Here is a 17112-nt window from a genome sequence, read left to right as displayed (position 1 = left end):
TTAGCATTGCTCAATAGCTGCTTTAGGTAGTATAATTGACCAGGGTAGTGTGTTTTTAGCAAATCCGATGCACCAATGTTTTATCCAAAAAAGGTTGGTGATCACATGTGTTTTACTCCAAATTGAGTCATGGAAATTGACTTTTTTTTTACCTGATGTTCTGTTAGTAATATGTGTGTTTTATTGTGGATTGACGTTTGTGGATGATTCACCTGTTCAGTTAGAAAGCACGTGTGGTTTACTCTGAGTTGAGTCACATACACGACTGTTTTCGCCTGATCTTTGGTTAGGAGCATGTGTGCTTAATGCCCAACAGGGCAACAGGTACGAGAATCTATGAACACATAACTCCAATTTTAGCCAAATTACATTGGTTCCCTGTTAAATATCGTATAGATTTTAAAATTCTTTTGTTCACTTTTAAAATTCTGAATAATTTAGCGCCCAGTTATCTTTCTGAACTACTCCACTTATACAATCCCAACAGAGCACTTAGATCGTCCAATCACATGCTCCTAGCACAACCTAGGTCTTGACTGAAGTTGAGAGGAGACCGGGCCTTTGCAACCGTAGCAACTAGACTCTGGAATAACCTCCCTGTTCATATTTGTACTGCCGAGTCTATCCAGTCTTTTAAATCACGTCTTAAAACTTATCTTTTTACTTTGGCTTTTGATTCTAACTAGTTGGCTGTTCTAGCTTGTTGTGTTGTTACCTATGGTTTGTTGTCCTGTTTTATTGTTTTGTTTTAATTGTCTCATGCTTTTACTGACTGTGAAGCACTATGGTCAACATTGTTGTTTTATATGTGCTATATAAATAAATTTTGATTTTGATTTTTGATATTCTTAATTCAGATGTATCTCAGGCAGCATTTTTAAAAAGCCAATCGTGTCTGCAGTATGAATACAGCAGGACAATCCTCTCAAACACAGTAGACAAGCAGTCGTGTGTATCAAACCAGTAAGTGCAAAATCTTCCAAATTTATGGCCCAAAATTCACATCTTTGTGAAAAGCTTCACCAAAAAACACATTTAATTTCAATAGAACCTATTCTAAATGTCAATATAAAATTGTATTTAGTAGTCAGTATAATCTTTTTGTGATATATAAGTTTGCATATTATAGAATACTGCATGATGACCCTTTTATGACTTAGACTGTTGTTGGAATCAAGACTTGCTTTATAAATTCTTTCTCACAGTGATAATAGCTGAGCAAGCTGTTATCATTTCACTCCTGCCAGGAAGAGGGGAGCTGGATGCTCTTATCTTCAAGAAGAGGGGCAACGTCCTTCAGAATAACACACACACACATACATACACCTGAACCACTTTTATCTTCACTCCCTACATACTAACATTCCTCTGTTAATGAATAGACGTATTCACTGTTGTATTACTTTTGTATATAAATAAAGGCAGGTGCAGGAGACAGAGCGCACATTCACAGGGCCCCCACTCTGGTGTGAGCGTTCTGTGATCATGCCCTTGCAAGTAAAAACTGCAGCGTCTGTGTGTTTCTACCTTTAGATTCTTAGCTGAAGAAGTGTCTTTTGAATAAATCTCTTGACATTTATTTTGGTCCTTCGAAGCCGGAGCAGAAACATCAGAACTGTTATCTGTGACTCTGTTCCACGATCCAGCACTGATTCCTGACGCCGTGGGAAGCCAGCACCGAAGACTGCGCACAGCCCTCTTAGATGAGGCCGAAAGACCTGGGACGTTAAATTCGGTTCCAGGCCGGTGTTTTTAGTCTGGTCCACGGCGGTGGGATTCAGTCTGACAATCCGAACCACCAGTGAGAAGTCTGAGGGTGAGAAACACTATTTTGGTATATAAAACGGCCGCAAAGGTTTAAAGAAACGTGACAAAATTAGGTTTAAGTTCGCCAAAAGGAGCTGTGTTTAGACTGGTTTTTAGAGGTAACCGTTAAGTACTTCGTGACAAATTGGCGCGCAAATGTCTATGTGTGTGTATGTGTCTGGAAGTAAGTTGATTTTACAGCACAATACGCTGCTGAACTACTTTTTTGTTTTCTTTGCTTGAGGCTCACGTACTGGTGACAAAGGAGAACGGTTGAGTTTCGTCTCATAAAACTGATACCGCTTCACCTTTAGGGTGAAGTCGAAGGCCGTATCAGTAAACCACTCTGAAGTCAAGCGTGCCAGTGACGGCTCAGCAAAAATCTTTGAGAATGGAGAATAAACGAGAAAAATTAACACCTGATGATAAATGTTTAGAAAAACAACAAAAGAGGGACATTTTGTACATGACTGTAAGAAACAAAGAAGCAGTTCAGACTAGGAAGAACATAATAATCCCTCATCAAGTAAAAGATTAGAGATCAAAGTTTAAAAAGGACCAGATACAGACCCAACTGAGTACATATAAATACAAGAGGAATAAAGTGGAATAAACAAAAGGCTAAATTAAATAATATAATATAAAATAAGAGAGTGTGGATAGAGGACATGAAGACGGCTTTGCAGCTGCTGGGGGTGAGTAGCTGTGTGGGTGTGTGTGACGGAACTTTGCATTCTCATAAAAGGCAACTGCCTGACTGTGTGAAGTATGCACCAAGAGAGAGAGAGAGAGTAAAATCTAGGCAGATGAAGTGAATGGATGTTTTCAGAAAAGAAATAGTAAGTGAATGTTTTAGTTTGTTAATACAGGTGGATTTCTCTCAACCTGGAAACCTGAGTACAGCGGCAAAAGGATAGATTAACAAAACTGGGACGATAGACAGGCCAAGCTCTGACTCAAAATTTTACAGCTTGACCTCTCATTTTGTCCCCACCCTGAAAAGAAGCTTAAAGGACATCTTCTCCTCCAGTTATCAGTTACCATCACTGGTAACTGATAACTGCACTGAAATAAGAACATCTGAGAGGAGTGATCCACCGGTGGTGATATTTTGGTATTTTGTGAGTTCCTGATTTAACAAATCAGCTCTTTAATCCAGGCCTGAGAGATTGAACTTTAAAGCGCTATAAAATATTCTTACTGAAAACAGTCGCAAAGTATTCTCCATGATTATAATGGGCTTGGGAGAAATTCACTTATATGGGACATTGATCACATGAGAAGTCCTGAGTCTAAAAGGATTGCAGCGAGTCAATCCAGTCCAAAAAAACAAGGAACTGTTTTCCTTTAAAATGATGACGTCATCTTGCTGGTGATGGATACTCGAATAGGTTCCGCGTGAGACTCCATTATTAGCAATATCTGGTATGAATATGTGTGAAGGTATGCATGTGACTGGACTGTGATGGACTGACGACTAATAGTTTTAACTGACTTGATACTGAGACAAGAACGGTACCGACTTTAGGATTAGTAAATGTCCACAAACAATTCACCCAACCTGTAAAAGAAGGGTGGATGTTTTGTCTTGCTTTGTTTTGTTTTTGCAGGAGCAGGAGGATAAGAGAGAGCAGAGGGGGAAAATGTAGCTTCACATGAGTGTGAACTGCAGACTTAACCCTTTGGTTGCTAATTTTGAGTTACTGATGTTTGCAATAAGAAAATTGTGTTTTATTAACTGGGTTTCGATTAATGTATCACATTATATTGTTGGGAATACCAAATGCTAAAGTGAACAAAAGGTTTGATTTCACTCATGACTGAACATGTTATTATTAACCATAGCAGGCCACTGTAAAAAGTCAATTAACCTTTATAGAGGAAAAAGCCAAAACTTTAACAATACCTATGAATAACAGGGGAATGATAGCCTTGTCACATTCAAAATGGAGATATGTAACATTAAACACTGGTCCCCGTCATTTAGGTTCTTTCTTGAAATAGTCAGCAATTTAAAAGTAGAATAGAACCGACAGGGGCATGTGCTGAGATGTGGTGCTGCACAAGAACAAGAGCAAAGTAAAGAAAAATTAAAATGTACCATTACACTCAGAGGATCAATATGAGATCAAATATATGCAAATTCTGTATGAAGCACATGACTGATAACTGTTCTGTCCTGAGTTTTTGTTTTTACAGCACCCACTTGACCACACCAACAGTTCTTCGCCACCAAAAGGGTAATTGCAAATATTCGAGGGAGGAATATCACCAAAAGTGGGAAAGGTAAGCCCCGATGGGGGTGATAACACCATAGATGTCACTTATGGTCAAATTCTTAAAATTTGACCCCAAACATGAAAAATTCTTCAAACATTTAGAGACAGAGTGGAGTTCTAGATAAACATAATGTAGCAAACCACATAAGGATGGAGCATTGGAATCGATATGATGGTGAAATAACACGCAGGAAAATGTTGACCATGTTGATTATGTTTATTCCAATGTGCAGAGATTGGCTAATCTGACCAGGAAATGTTATAAAATGGATTGTCGGAACAGTCAGTGTTAAAGTCACCTTTGACAGTCCAGACTAAGATGGCGTTGGACATCTTCAGGGCGGAAAAGGGTTGGTGTGACCAAGGTGTGGTTTGGCTTGTTGTATGTATATTCCAAGATGATATGGCTCTGGATGGACCAGTTACCAGGGCATGGAAGGAGGACAGACTCATTAAATGAGGAGAAGGAATTTTCTGGGATTGAAGATCCTCTGGGTGAGTGGTAGACTAAAAGCAAGCATAAAATAAAAGCTATCTTTTGTTATGGATTGGTAATAGATTGACAATTGGCCACATTTACAGCTGTATTGACTTGTTATAGACTCAGTCTATTTGATGTTTAAGCACTCTAATTAACAGATTGGAAATAAAAGTTAAAACAGGCGTTTTTATGTGTGAAGTTCATATTAATACAGGTTTTGTCTCTAGGCAATTCTGCGGACGCAGGCTCTGGGCGGAGCCAGGAGTTGAACAGATCTAACATGACAATTAAATTAATTTTATTCCCTGGCACAGGATGACAGCAACGACACTGGATGGGAGAAAGTCTGATACTTTCTGAGCTATGAGGTCACTAACCTTTTCTTTTAATTTTCTAGCTCCGTTGAATTGACACATGGGAATGTGTCACAAAGGGGGGGAAGTTGAGTTTTAACATCAAACAAGGGTTATATGACTTCGTTCTTCCGGACTGATAAAGTGTAGGAAATGCCTTGAGTGCAGAGGGCTAAATGCAAACACGCTTAAACACACATAAATTCTGATTAGAATAAGTTACTGGTCAGGAAGTCCTGAACATGATGTGCTAAACCGATTTTGAATCACTAGAGGAACAATGGATAACAACATTAGATTATTAGGGCTAGGACGAGAGGTGTTTTGGTTATCTGTCTCTTACAGAGAAAGGAACAGACACCAGACGAGGTCACAGATATACGAGGATCCTTCGCAGCAGAAACAGACACAGTGGCTGCCAAGACACCAACTGGGTTCAAGTGTCATGGCGTTTGGGCTCCGACTAGTGACCTGGAGGGGATGACCGCAGTAAACACCACTTCTACAGCACGCTGGAAAAGAAGATCAATGTTCCCTAAACTTCAACCACATGACCCGATATGGGGAAGCGACATACCCAAGGAATTCAAACTGTGGACTACTGGACGGAAAGTACTCCACACATTGTTCCCCTGGGTGGGAACCGGAAAAAATATTCTGAGGTTCGAAACTCTGGACTACCGCTTTGGACTCTTCTTGAACGCTTCGTGCAAGATCAACGGACAGCAGAATCAGGAAATCAATGCATTACGGATCGCAGTGATGCAACAAAGAGCAGCTTTGGACATGATACTAGCAGAGAAAGGGGGACTTTGTGTCCTCTTCAACAACACCTGCTGCACTTGCATACCAGACAATGTACACTCATCAAACATGACTGACCACTGAATGCTTTGAGACAGATCCAGCAGGCCCAAAATCAGGACTATGTAAGTGATACAAGTGACTGGTTTTCTTGGCTTTACACTGGCTCCTGGGTACAGGTGCTAAAGAGACTACTCATCGGAGTTGGGATATTCTTACTTTTACTTTGTGTTTTTGCAACATGTATATTACCATGTTTAAAGCTCATGATTAACCGCATAATTGTTTCCACTGTTGCTGCATACATAGCCGTGACAAATGATGATGATGATGATGACCCTGACCTGTTGGAACTTGAAGATTTTGCGTGATTAATGATGGTGTGACAGGAAATGTACGACAAGATGTTACATACTGATATCTCACTTCAAAATTATACGTGAACAACAGGAGGGAATGTCAATATAAAATTGTACTTAGTAGTCAGTATAATCTTTTTGTGATATATAAGTTTGCATATTATAGAATACTGCATGATGACCCTTTTATGACTTAGACCAGGGGTGTCGAACTCCAGGCCTCGAGGGCCGGTGTCCTGCAGGTTTTAGATCTCACCCTGGGTCAACACACCTGAATCAAGTGATCAGTTCATTATCAGGCCTCTGGAGAACCTCAGGACATGTTGAGGAGGTAATTTAGCCATTTAAATCAGCTGTGTTGGATCAAGGAAACATCTAAAACCTGCAGGACACCGGCCCTCGAGGCCTGGAGTTCGACACCCCTGACTTAGACTGTTGTTGGAATCAAGACTTGCTTTATAAATTCTTTCTCACAGTGATAATAGCTGAGCAAGCTGTTATCATTTCACTCCTGCCAGGAAGAGGGGAGCTGGATGCTCTTATCTTCAAGAAGAGGGGCAACGTCCTTCAGAATAACACACACACACATACATACACCTGAACCACTTTTATCTTCACTCCGTACATACTAACATTCCTCTGTTAATGAATAGACGTATTCACTGTTGTATTACTTTTGTATATAAATAAAGGCAGGTGCAGGAGACAGAGCGCACATTCACAGGGCCCCCACTCTGGTGTGAGCGTTCTGTGATCCTGCCCTTGCAAGTAAAAACTGCAGCGTCTGTGTGTTTCTACCTTTAGATTCTTAGCTGAAGAAGTGTCTTTTGAATAAATCTCTTGACACTAAACAAATCGTGTGGAGACTTTCCCCTGGAGTCTAGATACAGTCAGTTGATCAGTGTTGAACTATTTGTGTTTCCGATGTTTAACTGGTCATTTTTAGGGAACAGATGCATAAAGCTTTGCTGCTGTTGTAGCCAAACTCTCACAGTCAGTTCTTCTTTGCTAAAGACTAAAATATAAATAGAAGCTGCAATAATGGAAATATTTATCTCAGCTATCTTCACACATTCTGCTTCTTTTAAATGACGTTAATACACACATACACACATATAGAGCGAGAGAGGTGGTGGTGGTGGTGGTGGTGTTGGGGGGGGGGGTGGCGGGGGGGGGGGTGTCAATGACATCTTTGTGTAGCACAAAATACCTCTAAACACCTCTAAACATATATTATTATGAAGAAAAAAGACACAATAATGTGCTGAATGAAAGCTGGATTCAGAAATGAGTACCTACAGATATATACATGTATAACAGTTATACCAGAATAAACCTCTCAAACACAGAAGCAATGACCCATTGATTAGTGCAGTAAATCCTTCCAGTTTTATCATTCAAATTTACATTCTTGTGAAAAACTGCTCCTTAAAGACATCTGAAAAGAATCAAATCTGCAGTGAGTTATTGGGGATACTTACAGATCACAGACTTAGAGACCACTCCAGACCACTAAAATATCTTATCTGGCATATTTCCTATAGCTGCAGTTGTACAGTTCCTTGTCAAACTGTGGTGAGTGACAACACTATTAAAGGAAAGAGGAACAGAATCGATGTTGTCATTTATCATAAATTACAACCTAAATTGAGAACTTAAAATTACTATATAATTGTGGTAAGGAAATGACATCTCACTGATGGCAGGAAGTGCAAACAGTCTTAAAGTGTCATCAGCTCAGAGACTGTGACAGTCGAGATTAAGAACAAGAAAGAAGTGAGACAGAGAAGCACGATGGATGAATTCAGATGGATTCAAATGTTTGTGTGTCTGATGCTGATGATTCAGATTCCAGGTAAGAATACAGGAAACATTTCTAAATATTATTAAAGTCAATAACAGTAAATTATACAGCTGAGCATCGCTGGGACATGTTTATAAACTTGTGTCTAAATCTTCACTGATTGCAAAAAAGTGCTGTTTTCTAATTCATTTTTCATTTTTCTCTTCAATTTTCTCAACAGTATCTGTAACTATTACCTCCATTTTTATGAAAGTTGGAGATGACGTCACTCTGCCTTGTCTAAATGGGGTAAATAAAAAGAATAACTGTGATGGTACTACGTGGACCTTTACTTCAGGAAACACACAAACAGCAGAGCTGATCACACTTGGACAGATTGGTAAAAATCCCATAACTAAATCAGACAGACTGAGTGTTACAGAAACCTGTTCTCTGGTTATAAAGAAGCTCACAGTTGAGGAAGTTGGTCAATATTCCTGTGATCATCACAAATTACGAGAAATACAAACTCAGCACACTCTGTTTCATCAGTCAAAGGTTGATCTCTCTGCTATTACCTGTAAGTATTTACACCAAATATTTTCACCTTGATCTATTTTTTAAAAATAAAAATACATGAATAATATTTAAAGTGATTAAGATAACCTTTGTGCTTCATATTGTTACATTATGTTCACCAGTGACTGAACATAAGGACACTGATAAGGTGACGTTAAGCTGCTCTGTGGTGACGTATGGAGAGTGTCATCACACAGTGAAGTGGCTGCTTAAAGGTCGAGATGTGGATAGCAAGGATAGCAAACAAATACTGACTTCACAGACTGACTGCTCCGCCACTTTGTCTTTTCTGATTTATCACCATATTCACAACTCAAGATATAACACTGTGAAGTGTGAAGTAACTGACACCAAAACAGGGAAAGTGCAACTGTTTACGCTTAGCCATCAGCCCTCAGGTGAGGAAACAGGTGAGATCAACTGTTGTAGATGATTAAAACACCTAAAACATTTGTTTGACTCATTTCAAGTTTTTACACAAAATATTTTTGCATACTTACAACAAATGAAAAATAAGAGAAACTTTTTGATTGTGTCATTTCATTTTGATTCAGGTCACAAAAAAACTACACAGAAACCAACAAGAACAACTGAAAGCAGCACAACAACACAAACAACAATAATGAAAGATGCTTCACAAGGTGGTCACTCAAAATTGTACCCTTTGAAGATCAATACTACTGCATTTTACACAGAGTTTTTAGTGGCACCTTAACTGGGGAAAAAGTGGAAAATGTCATAAAAGTTTTGGTTGACATAAAATATTAAACATGGCCCCAAGCTTCAGGTGCAAGCTTTACATTTAAAGACAGTATTTATATACCAGACATGTAAAAAGTAAAGCTGTAAACAACAGATTCCAAATATTTTAACACATTCTAAAAGGTAAAAATTCCTTTTTCTTTACAGTAATGGAATTTAAAAGTGTTACTAAAAAATTTTATTAATTTGAAGTTTTTATTCTTTTGACAGATTTTTCTGCATCCTTGAGATTGATTATTGTTTCTGTGGGTTTAGCAGCACTTTTAATAACTACTGTGACAGTCATCATATGGACAAGAACTACTGGTAAACTTAATCATGAGAAGTTTGAATGACTTTGAATTGTCAATTAAACTGAAATGGACTTCTTTCCTCTTATTTTAGGGAACAAAACACAGACGAATAAAACCACAGTAAGTACAAAATCAGTAATAAAAAATAAAAAATAAAAAATAAAAATGCTGTTTTTTCTGGTATGCTATTTACTAATCACTATATATGACAACGATGTACAATTGATGATAAATATTGGCATTAAATAAACAAATCAGCTCATCTCTCAGGGGTTTTAACAAAATTTAAACTGCCTTCACAGCTACAGTTTTTCTCTGGATGTAACTGGACTATGTCTGTTTTTTAGGGACTGAGTTTAAACCCTGCAGGGACTCAGTCTGCTGTATTCTGTAATAATTGAATTAATTTGATAATTTTATTGGGTAACTTTGATTCCAAAAATTAATTGAGGTGCTTAGATGTTGCTTAACCTTCATAAACATTAGGCATGAGACTGCTGTTTACAGTCTAAGTGCTAATTAGATGGCTGCTTAAGCCCATCATGAGTCCCTTCTTTCCCCAACGCTGAACATTCGGGGTTTCAAAAAGAAACAAAAGAAATTAGAGAGAGGACAAAATTAACTGAGTATAGTAAGCTGCTAACAAATGTATGAAAAGAAAGGTGAGCAACACACAGCCAATGTGTAATTTATGGTACTGTGATTGTGTGTATTTACTGAGGTATTTGTCTACAAAGAGCTGAGTAAGAGCTGTTTTCAACCAACACAAATATGCTCCAGTGCAGTTCTCCTAAATCCCATGACGTGGATGAAATTGTGCGTCTGTGAATATAGATTTTTGGATAAATGGACCAGAACAGCGAAGGTAGAGAAGTTAGAGAAGTTATCCATTTCTGATTATTATCAAAGATCAATAAGTATAGTTTATAAAGTAAAAGCAGAAACCGCAATGGATGCTTTAATTATTTTTAACATTCAGTTCCACCTCAGCTCTTAGTATGTTACAGTTTTAAGTTATGCTTGAAGGTCTTATTGATTTGTTTGTCAGCAAGGTTATTTAAAAAGAAAAAATAAATCATCAACCTTGGTGAACAGATTGATCATGGGCAAAGTTGATTCAGATCACGTCATTTAAAATGCAAAATAAGGCACTGGGATATGCTCTTCAAGTACCCATTTGTATGATGCTGCATTTATTTTTTACATTCATTTTATGTTCATGCTATATTTTGTTGCCCAGGTCCAGAGTCATGATGAAGTTGATGTAGTGACGTGCAGCACTGTGAAGGCTCCTTCCTCTTCTGGTACAGCTGATCCCAGCAGCCTGCTCTACTGTACATTTTCCAGTCACTTACCTCACTGAAAAGTGGGGATTTTTTAAAAAAAATGTCTTTGTTGTAAATGAGACATTGAGTCTCAATGTGACCACTAGTATAAATAAAGGTTAAGTTTAAAAAAATGTATATATTATTAATTAGTCTGTGTATATGTACCTCTTCCCCAGTGTTGAAAATTTTAAACTCACAACCTGTTTGCACATTTCCTGGTTGCTTGATCAAAATTTCTGTTATAATCATCAATAAGTAGTTTATTGTTTAATGTCCTGTCTAAAAAACTTCAATAACCATTTGTATTCATTAATGAATAACTGTCCGATATTAAACACAATAGAAACTGTTGCGCGTGGTTTTCCATTTGTCCCTAACCATCGTCAACCCTCACCTTAACTTTTACAGAGTGGAAAAAAGTTAGCACCCATCCTCCAGCTTCACTGTGTTTATGTTATGCTAACATAGCTGTGTCGCTAGCGATCACGTAGCACATCATTATATACCAGCTAGCCAAACTTCAGTAACCCTACAAATGTCACTGCTATTTCATTTCCTGTTTTCATTTATTTCACAAGTCATAGCAGCACTGTACGTTTTAATTTGTTTCAGAAATCCCTCAGTCATAACATTGTATATTATATTTAGATAGAAAATAGTGACCTAACTCCCTGCTATCTTTTAACTCTGTTATATTTTAAAAATTCTTTAAGTTCTCGTCATCATCATGGACTTTTCCTGATTCACACAAAATACAGCACCTTCCCACAGGGTCTTGCACAAGTATTAAACATGTTAATTTGTGCTTTGGACTTTCACCAGATTTCTTCTAGAAGTTTCTTGCCAGTCAGCAACTATCTTGGCAATACCACTTGAGTTTGTGTGTTGCATGCTAACATGCTGACATCGTTATCATATAACGATAATAATACTAAAGCTTCATCTTATGAACACACAAAAAACAAATATGGCTCCTTCGTGCAGGGTTTCGTGGTATGTTTATTTATGCTTCACAATGAAAAAAAAAGCAAATTTCTTGCTTCTCGGCCACTGCGGCCACATCCTCACCATTTATTTAGGCAGTTACAGTATATAAACATACTGTGAGCGAGTCATAAGTTTAAATACAATAGTTGAAGGAACAAAAAAATTAATGTTTAAAAATACCAGTCAAATCTGATTAAAGTAAATAAATAATAAGTATACAAATGTAGTTTTAAGACTTATCTCAAAGTTTCATAACATTAATGTTCTATGAACTCGTGAGGCCAGAAATCTGAACGTCAAGTATTTATTATTAGTGTATTATTATTTTTGTTAATAAAAAGTATGAGCTGTACAAGGTTGTTTTTTTGCTCTGATACTTCATGCAAACCCCATTTCTCCAGGTCTGTCCTAATCAGCTTACTCAGTATCACTAGATCCAATGCTGCTCCTCCAGCAGAGCACACAAAAGTAAGAGACCGGAGATGTCATGGCTTAGTTGGGAGACCGTTTGCTTCAAGGCCACTAGAGGGTGCTGCCATGATGACAGTCAATACAATTCTAAAATTTAATTTATGAACACAATGAATAATAGTTAAAAAAAAAAAAAAGTCCAGTGTCCCGTTTAGGTACAAAGTAAAAACACACAGTCCAAGGCCAGAGCCAGCTATGCCACAAAGCCAGTTGCACTCCACACATTGTTCACTTCAACAGGGGTAGCAGTTGCCCTCTGAGACCCACCATCCTGTAAGTAAAAAGCCAGTGATCACTCCATCCTCTGCAACTCAGCTGCCTTTAGGCTGCAGCATATAATAGGCCCTAGCATGCACAGAGCGACAAAATAAGACAATTCACTATATAATTCACAGCCCATCCATCCCAAACATATCAGGTCATTAGATGATCAAAAGTGCTTACAAATGTGTGTAAAGTGAAAATGTACGACCTGTGATAACTGTTTCTGATAAAAATGAAGAGTAGACTGATATATTTAATATTCCTTTATTAGGTAAGAAAATCATACCATGTCATAACTGCTTTAAGTCATACAGAATAGATATCAGAGCCTTAAACAGGCTGACTTCTGCTAAATGGGTCAAACTGGGCAGAAAGTATACAAACACATAACATCCTTATAGAATATGATGTAACACTATAGATCAACTTACCTGAGAATATATAAAGCATATAAACAATTACAGCAATATGATGCAACAAACACAGCAGTACTACTAATCCAAAATACTCAAAGCTTCATAGAACTGAAACAAACATTTATTTTTCGGTCCATTCTGCTGCTGATACATACTTTAGGTTTCTGAACATTAAACTTGTTGCTGCCTTTCATAGTGTGTAACTTGAAGGCCCTGAGTACTTTCTCCCACACTGAAAACACTGGAAGGATAAAATTATTTTAACATCACCTAATAAGACTGATTCAGGACAGACAATTAGTTATTTTACACTTTCCTAGCAGTCCTTCACAAACAGGGAACAGTCTGTCATTTCTCTCCATCTGTCAGCTGCTGCTGGCTCTTCCTCCTCCTCTTCCTCACACACTGCTGAGTTTGTCCTGGTGGATCATCAGGGGTGCAAAGCCTCACAGATGATGTGCAGCAGTGGGTCCCTCAGTCTGTCCTCACTCTGGACACTTGCAGTCGTCACACATGGAAATCAAATGTGTGATAAGCTGCAGGATTCAAACACAAGTGTAACTTATAAATACATGTTCATACTTTTATTCCACAATCAGAGAGAAAGAAACAGAGAGAGAGTGCAGGACAGACAGACAGGTGAGAGTCTCAGGTGTACACACTGCTACAAAACAGCACAAGAGAAGGAGGATTTAGTGTTTGTGTTATTATGAAACAAGAAGAGTTCCCAGATGGTACAGTGGACACATGTGTGACTGTTGTGATTAAAGCATCTTTCTTTCAGCTTAACGAGTGAACCGTCAGCTCGTTCAAACACACATTAAAGTCAGTTTGGCTCGACACCACTGAACAGAAGCAGCAATATAACATAGTGAACATTAACAGACTGACATCATCCTAGTGCAAAGACAAGTGGAAGCAGACAAAAACAACAAGCACGCATGCTACAAACTTTACCTGCGTCATTTAGACAGCCGTTAGCACATGATTCTCCTTATGGGGACCTGATATGTTTAATATGCTGCTGAGAATATAGCCCAGAAGAAGCGTATAGTATAACTTTTATTTTGGAAAGAGCCATTTCTCTGTAATAAACTCGATCAGATAGATTTGTTTTTTTTTTTTTTTATTTTGTTGTTTCAGCAACATAAAATTTAAAAACTGTACTTTTGAGTTCAAATATATATTTATAATTTTAATAAATGACAAATTAAAAAGTCATGAACATTTTTTGTATCGAAAAAATATCGACCGTGACACCAAAGTATCGAACCGAACCGTGAATTTTGTGTATCGTTGCACACCTAGTTACTAGCTATAGTTTTCAACTGCAGGCACAATCTATGTAAGATTCTGGTTTCCTTATTTGGTAAGGAATGTTCACTTCCTGCCCTTTATGGGCTCACCATGTAGATGGTGGACTGTTAAAGGGGTTAAGCCATATACGAGGTTGAGGGGAGATGACCCTTTTATGACTAGAGATGTGGTTAAAACGTTTGTAACCAGGAAGTCACGTATACAGACACACATACACTCTCACACACACCCACACATTCACTCACATGCTTGCACTTGCGCACACACACACACATACACACACACACACACAGTGCCTTAGCTTTTACCACACAACATATGGGGTTTACAATGAGCGGTTGTGTAACTGTTTTCATTCAATCAAAGGCTGCAAGTGGAGGCCAGAGTTGGAGTTGTCTGAGTTCGGGTGTAGAGCTTGCAACTCTGAGAATCCGACCAGGCTTCCCCTGCACAAGTAAAAACCAATCGAGCTCTGATTGTCTTACGGCCTGCGAGCGTAAACCTAACTGTGTGGTTAAGGTGTTTTAATGTATATAGAAGAGACTGAAGTTTATATGTTATGGAGTTATTTATAGGACTTGTTACAAATCTGAATATGTCTATGATGTGTTATATTGTAGTTGTTTTCTTATGGGGAGGGTTATGTTTTCCTTTGGTTTGCTGACCCCCAGACTTGGTCTATTCCAGATGCTCACCTGAATCAGGTAGAGTATAACAGGAAGCCATTTGCTTTTCAGAAGGGTTGGATTCTTCGCTGTATTGCCATGTGTTCTCATTAATAAAGTACATATTACTCCAGTCTCGTGCTATTTTAGTGGAAGTGACCCATGACCGCCGGCCAAAACTGACAATATGACTATTAAAGTCTGAGTAATACTGTAATTTTCTGCTGCTCATTCCTGTGCAATATCCCATCTGCCCTCCCGTCATATTTCTTTTCAAGATTTTCTTATTTAATCACTAGTGTACATATATTTATATTTATAGATACATATATATTTAGTCCTCTTTTATCTTTTACCACATCTCTCTAATATTTTGCTCTTTACTATTTTTCTATTTTTTTATTATTGTATTGTATTGTATTGTATTTTATTCTACTGTATCATGCTGCTGAGTGACTGCTGCTCGTCAAACACATTTCATTGCAATGTTGACCCTGTGCTAACTTGCATATGACAAATAAAACTGAAAACTGATAAAACTGAAAACAGTAAAGGCAAAGGGAACACATCAAGTAAGGATTTCACGCTCCCACTCACAACGGCACTTTCAAAGCATAAAGCCAAATATTTCAAAATTTCATTTTGAGGCATTTTAAAAATGAATGTGTTTGAGTTTCATTGCTGCAATGAAACTCAAACACATTGCAGCAATGAAAGACAGTGAGATTCTATTTTCTGAAGTCGTAACACTTATTATAGTTCTCAGAAATGGCTCACAGGTGTTGAGAATGGTCTTCCAGCATTGGTACATCCATCTGTTTTCCTATCCTACAGTCACACTCTGGCACAACAGTGGTTGGAGTCCACTGCATGATCACAACCCCCATCGTGCACATTGAACTTGTGATCTTATTGCCTGTGAAATGGCTGCTTTGAAGACGGGGACCAGGTCTGGTACCATTCAGATAATACAGTCTGATAGTACGGCCTTTAACCGTGATACATGGGAGAAAATGTGTATTCTCTTACCGTCTACATACACAGACATTCAGATCAACTGCTGGGAGATTCAGAAATTCCTCCACAGGCAATTTTCATATAAGCATGATAACAACCAGTTTGCAACCATGTAAGTACAGTCCTCTATTGTAAACAGACATGTTGGCAATCTGTCTGCGTTTATAAATTAGACAACAGTTATTTGCAGATCTTCATCAATTTGCCTGGGAGTGATTGCAGTCGGTCTGAGTTGGACTGCAACTGTTTTGACTGAGGTTGCCTCCAAGGAGGCAGTTTATTATTTTCCTTTCCTAGTTGGAGAGATGGCTGTTGTTTTGTTTTTACTATAGTGTGCTGGGCCATTAATGGCTCAGGGGCTGCAGCGTATCCGCGCTGGCACCTAAGGCCAACGTGGAATCACCGGACAGACTAACATAAAGAAAAAAATCTGTTAAATTACAGATTTGTATTCATTAAGTCACAGACAATGAAAACAAGCAGAAATCAAGATGTAATATTTTTATAATTTTATTGATGTTAAATTAAAGTTCCAGCTTAGTTATGTTGTCAGTGCAAGTCACTTCAATCTGTATAGCACCAAAGGAAACATTGGTGTTTTCAAGGTGCTTCACACTGTAAGGTAACAACTTACAGTATTGAAAAGAAAACCCCAACAGACAAACCCCTCTGAGCAAGCACGAGGCGACAGTGGGAAGGAAAAACTCCCTTTTAAGAGGAAGACACCTTCGACAGAACCAGGCTCAGGGCGGGGTGGCCATCTGCCGCGACCATTCCTGGGGATTTCAAAAATGACTTGATCTGATCAAAATGTAAAACTAGCTAATTTAAAGTGTCCAGTGAGTTTTAGAAAATAGTTTGCTGTTGATATCACGATGTCACTATAAAGGGGAAACTTTGTTTCTTCCCTTACACCTCCCAAAAAATTCACGCACCGATGATATCCACTTAGATATGCAACTTGGTTCTGTGAATATCTTTTTTTTGAAAATTTTAGTAATATCGCGATCAAGTTCTTGGGAGTTTAATTGCCAGAATGTCACAATAATCGCTGCACACTTCCATCTTTTACAGAGGGATTTGAAAACCCTCTCGATGAGTTTCTTGAACTTCTCTGGGGGGAGTTTGTCGTATTCGGACCTGATTTC

At 38.2% G+C, this 17112-nt stretch overlaps 1 protein-coding gene and 1 pseudogene across 1 annotated transcript; both read left to right on the top strand.

Annotated features, from left to right (window-relative positions):
* Nucleotides 1–5399: 5399 nt before the first annotated feature.
* Nucleotides 5400–6094, top strand: LOC148098465 (syncytin-2-like; annotated as a pseudogene).
* Nucleotides 6095–7876: 1782 nt separating this feature from the next.
* Nucleotides 7877–10862, top strand: LOC148098464 (uncharacterized). The gene is made up of 8 exons (XM_087852483.1): nucleotides 7877–7937; nucleotides 8107–8445; nucleotides 8567–8854; nucleotides 8999–9085; nucleotides 9417–9512; nucleotides 9591–9619; nucleotides 9847–9882; nucleotides 10740–10862. Exons 1-8 carry the CDS (start codon nucleotides 7877–7879, stop codon nucleotides 10860–10862), a joined length of 1059 nt encoding a protein of 352 aa, XP_087708609.1.
* The last annotated feature ends 6250 nt before the right edge of the window (nucleotides 10863–17112 follow it).

This window comes from Neolamprologus brichardi, chromosome 15 (assembly GCF_056152115.1).
Source record: "Neolamprologus brichardi isolate AB-2024 chromosome 15, ASM5615211v1, whole genome shotgun sequence".
In the NCBI taxonomy this organism is placed as follows: domain Eukaryota; kingdom Metazoa; phylum Chordata; class Actinopteri; order Cichliformes; family Cichlidae; genus Neolamprologus; species Neolamprologus brichardi.
Note: the sequence above shows the minus strand (reverse complement) of the source record. Positions and strands in the feature narration are given on the sequence as shown.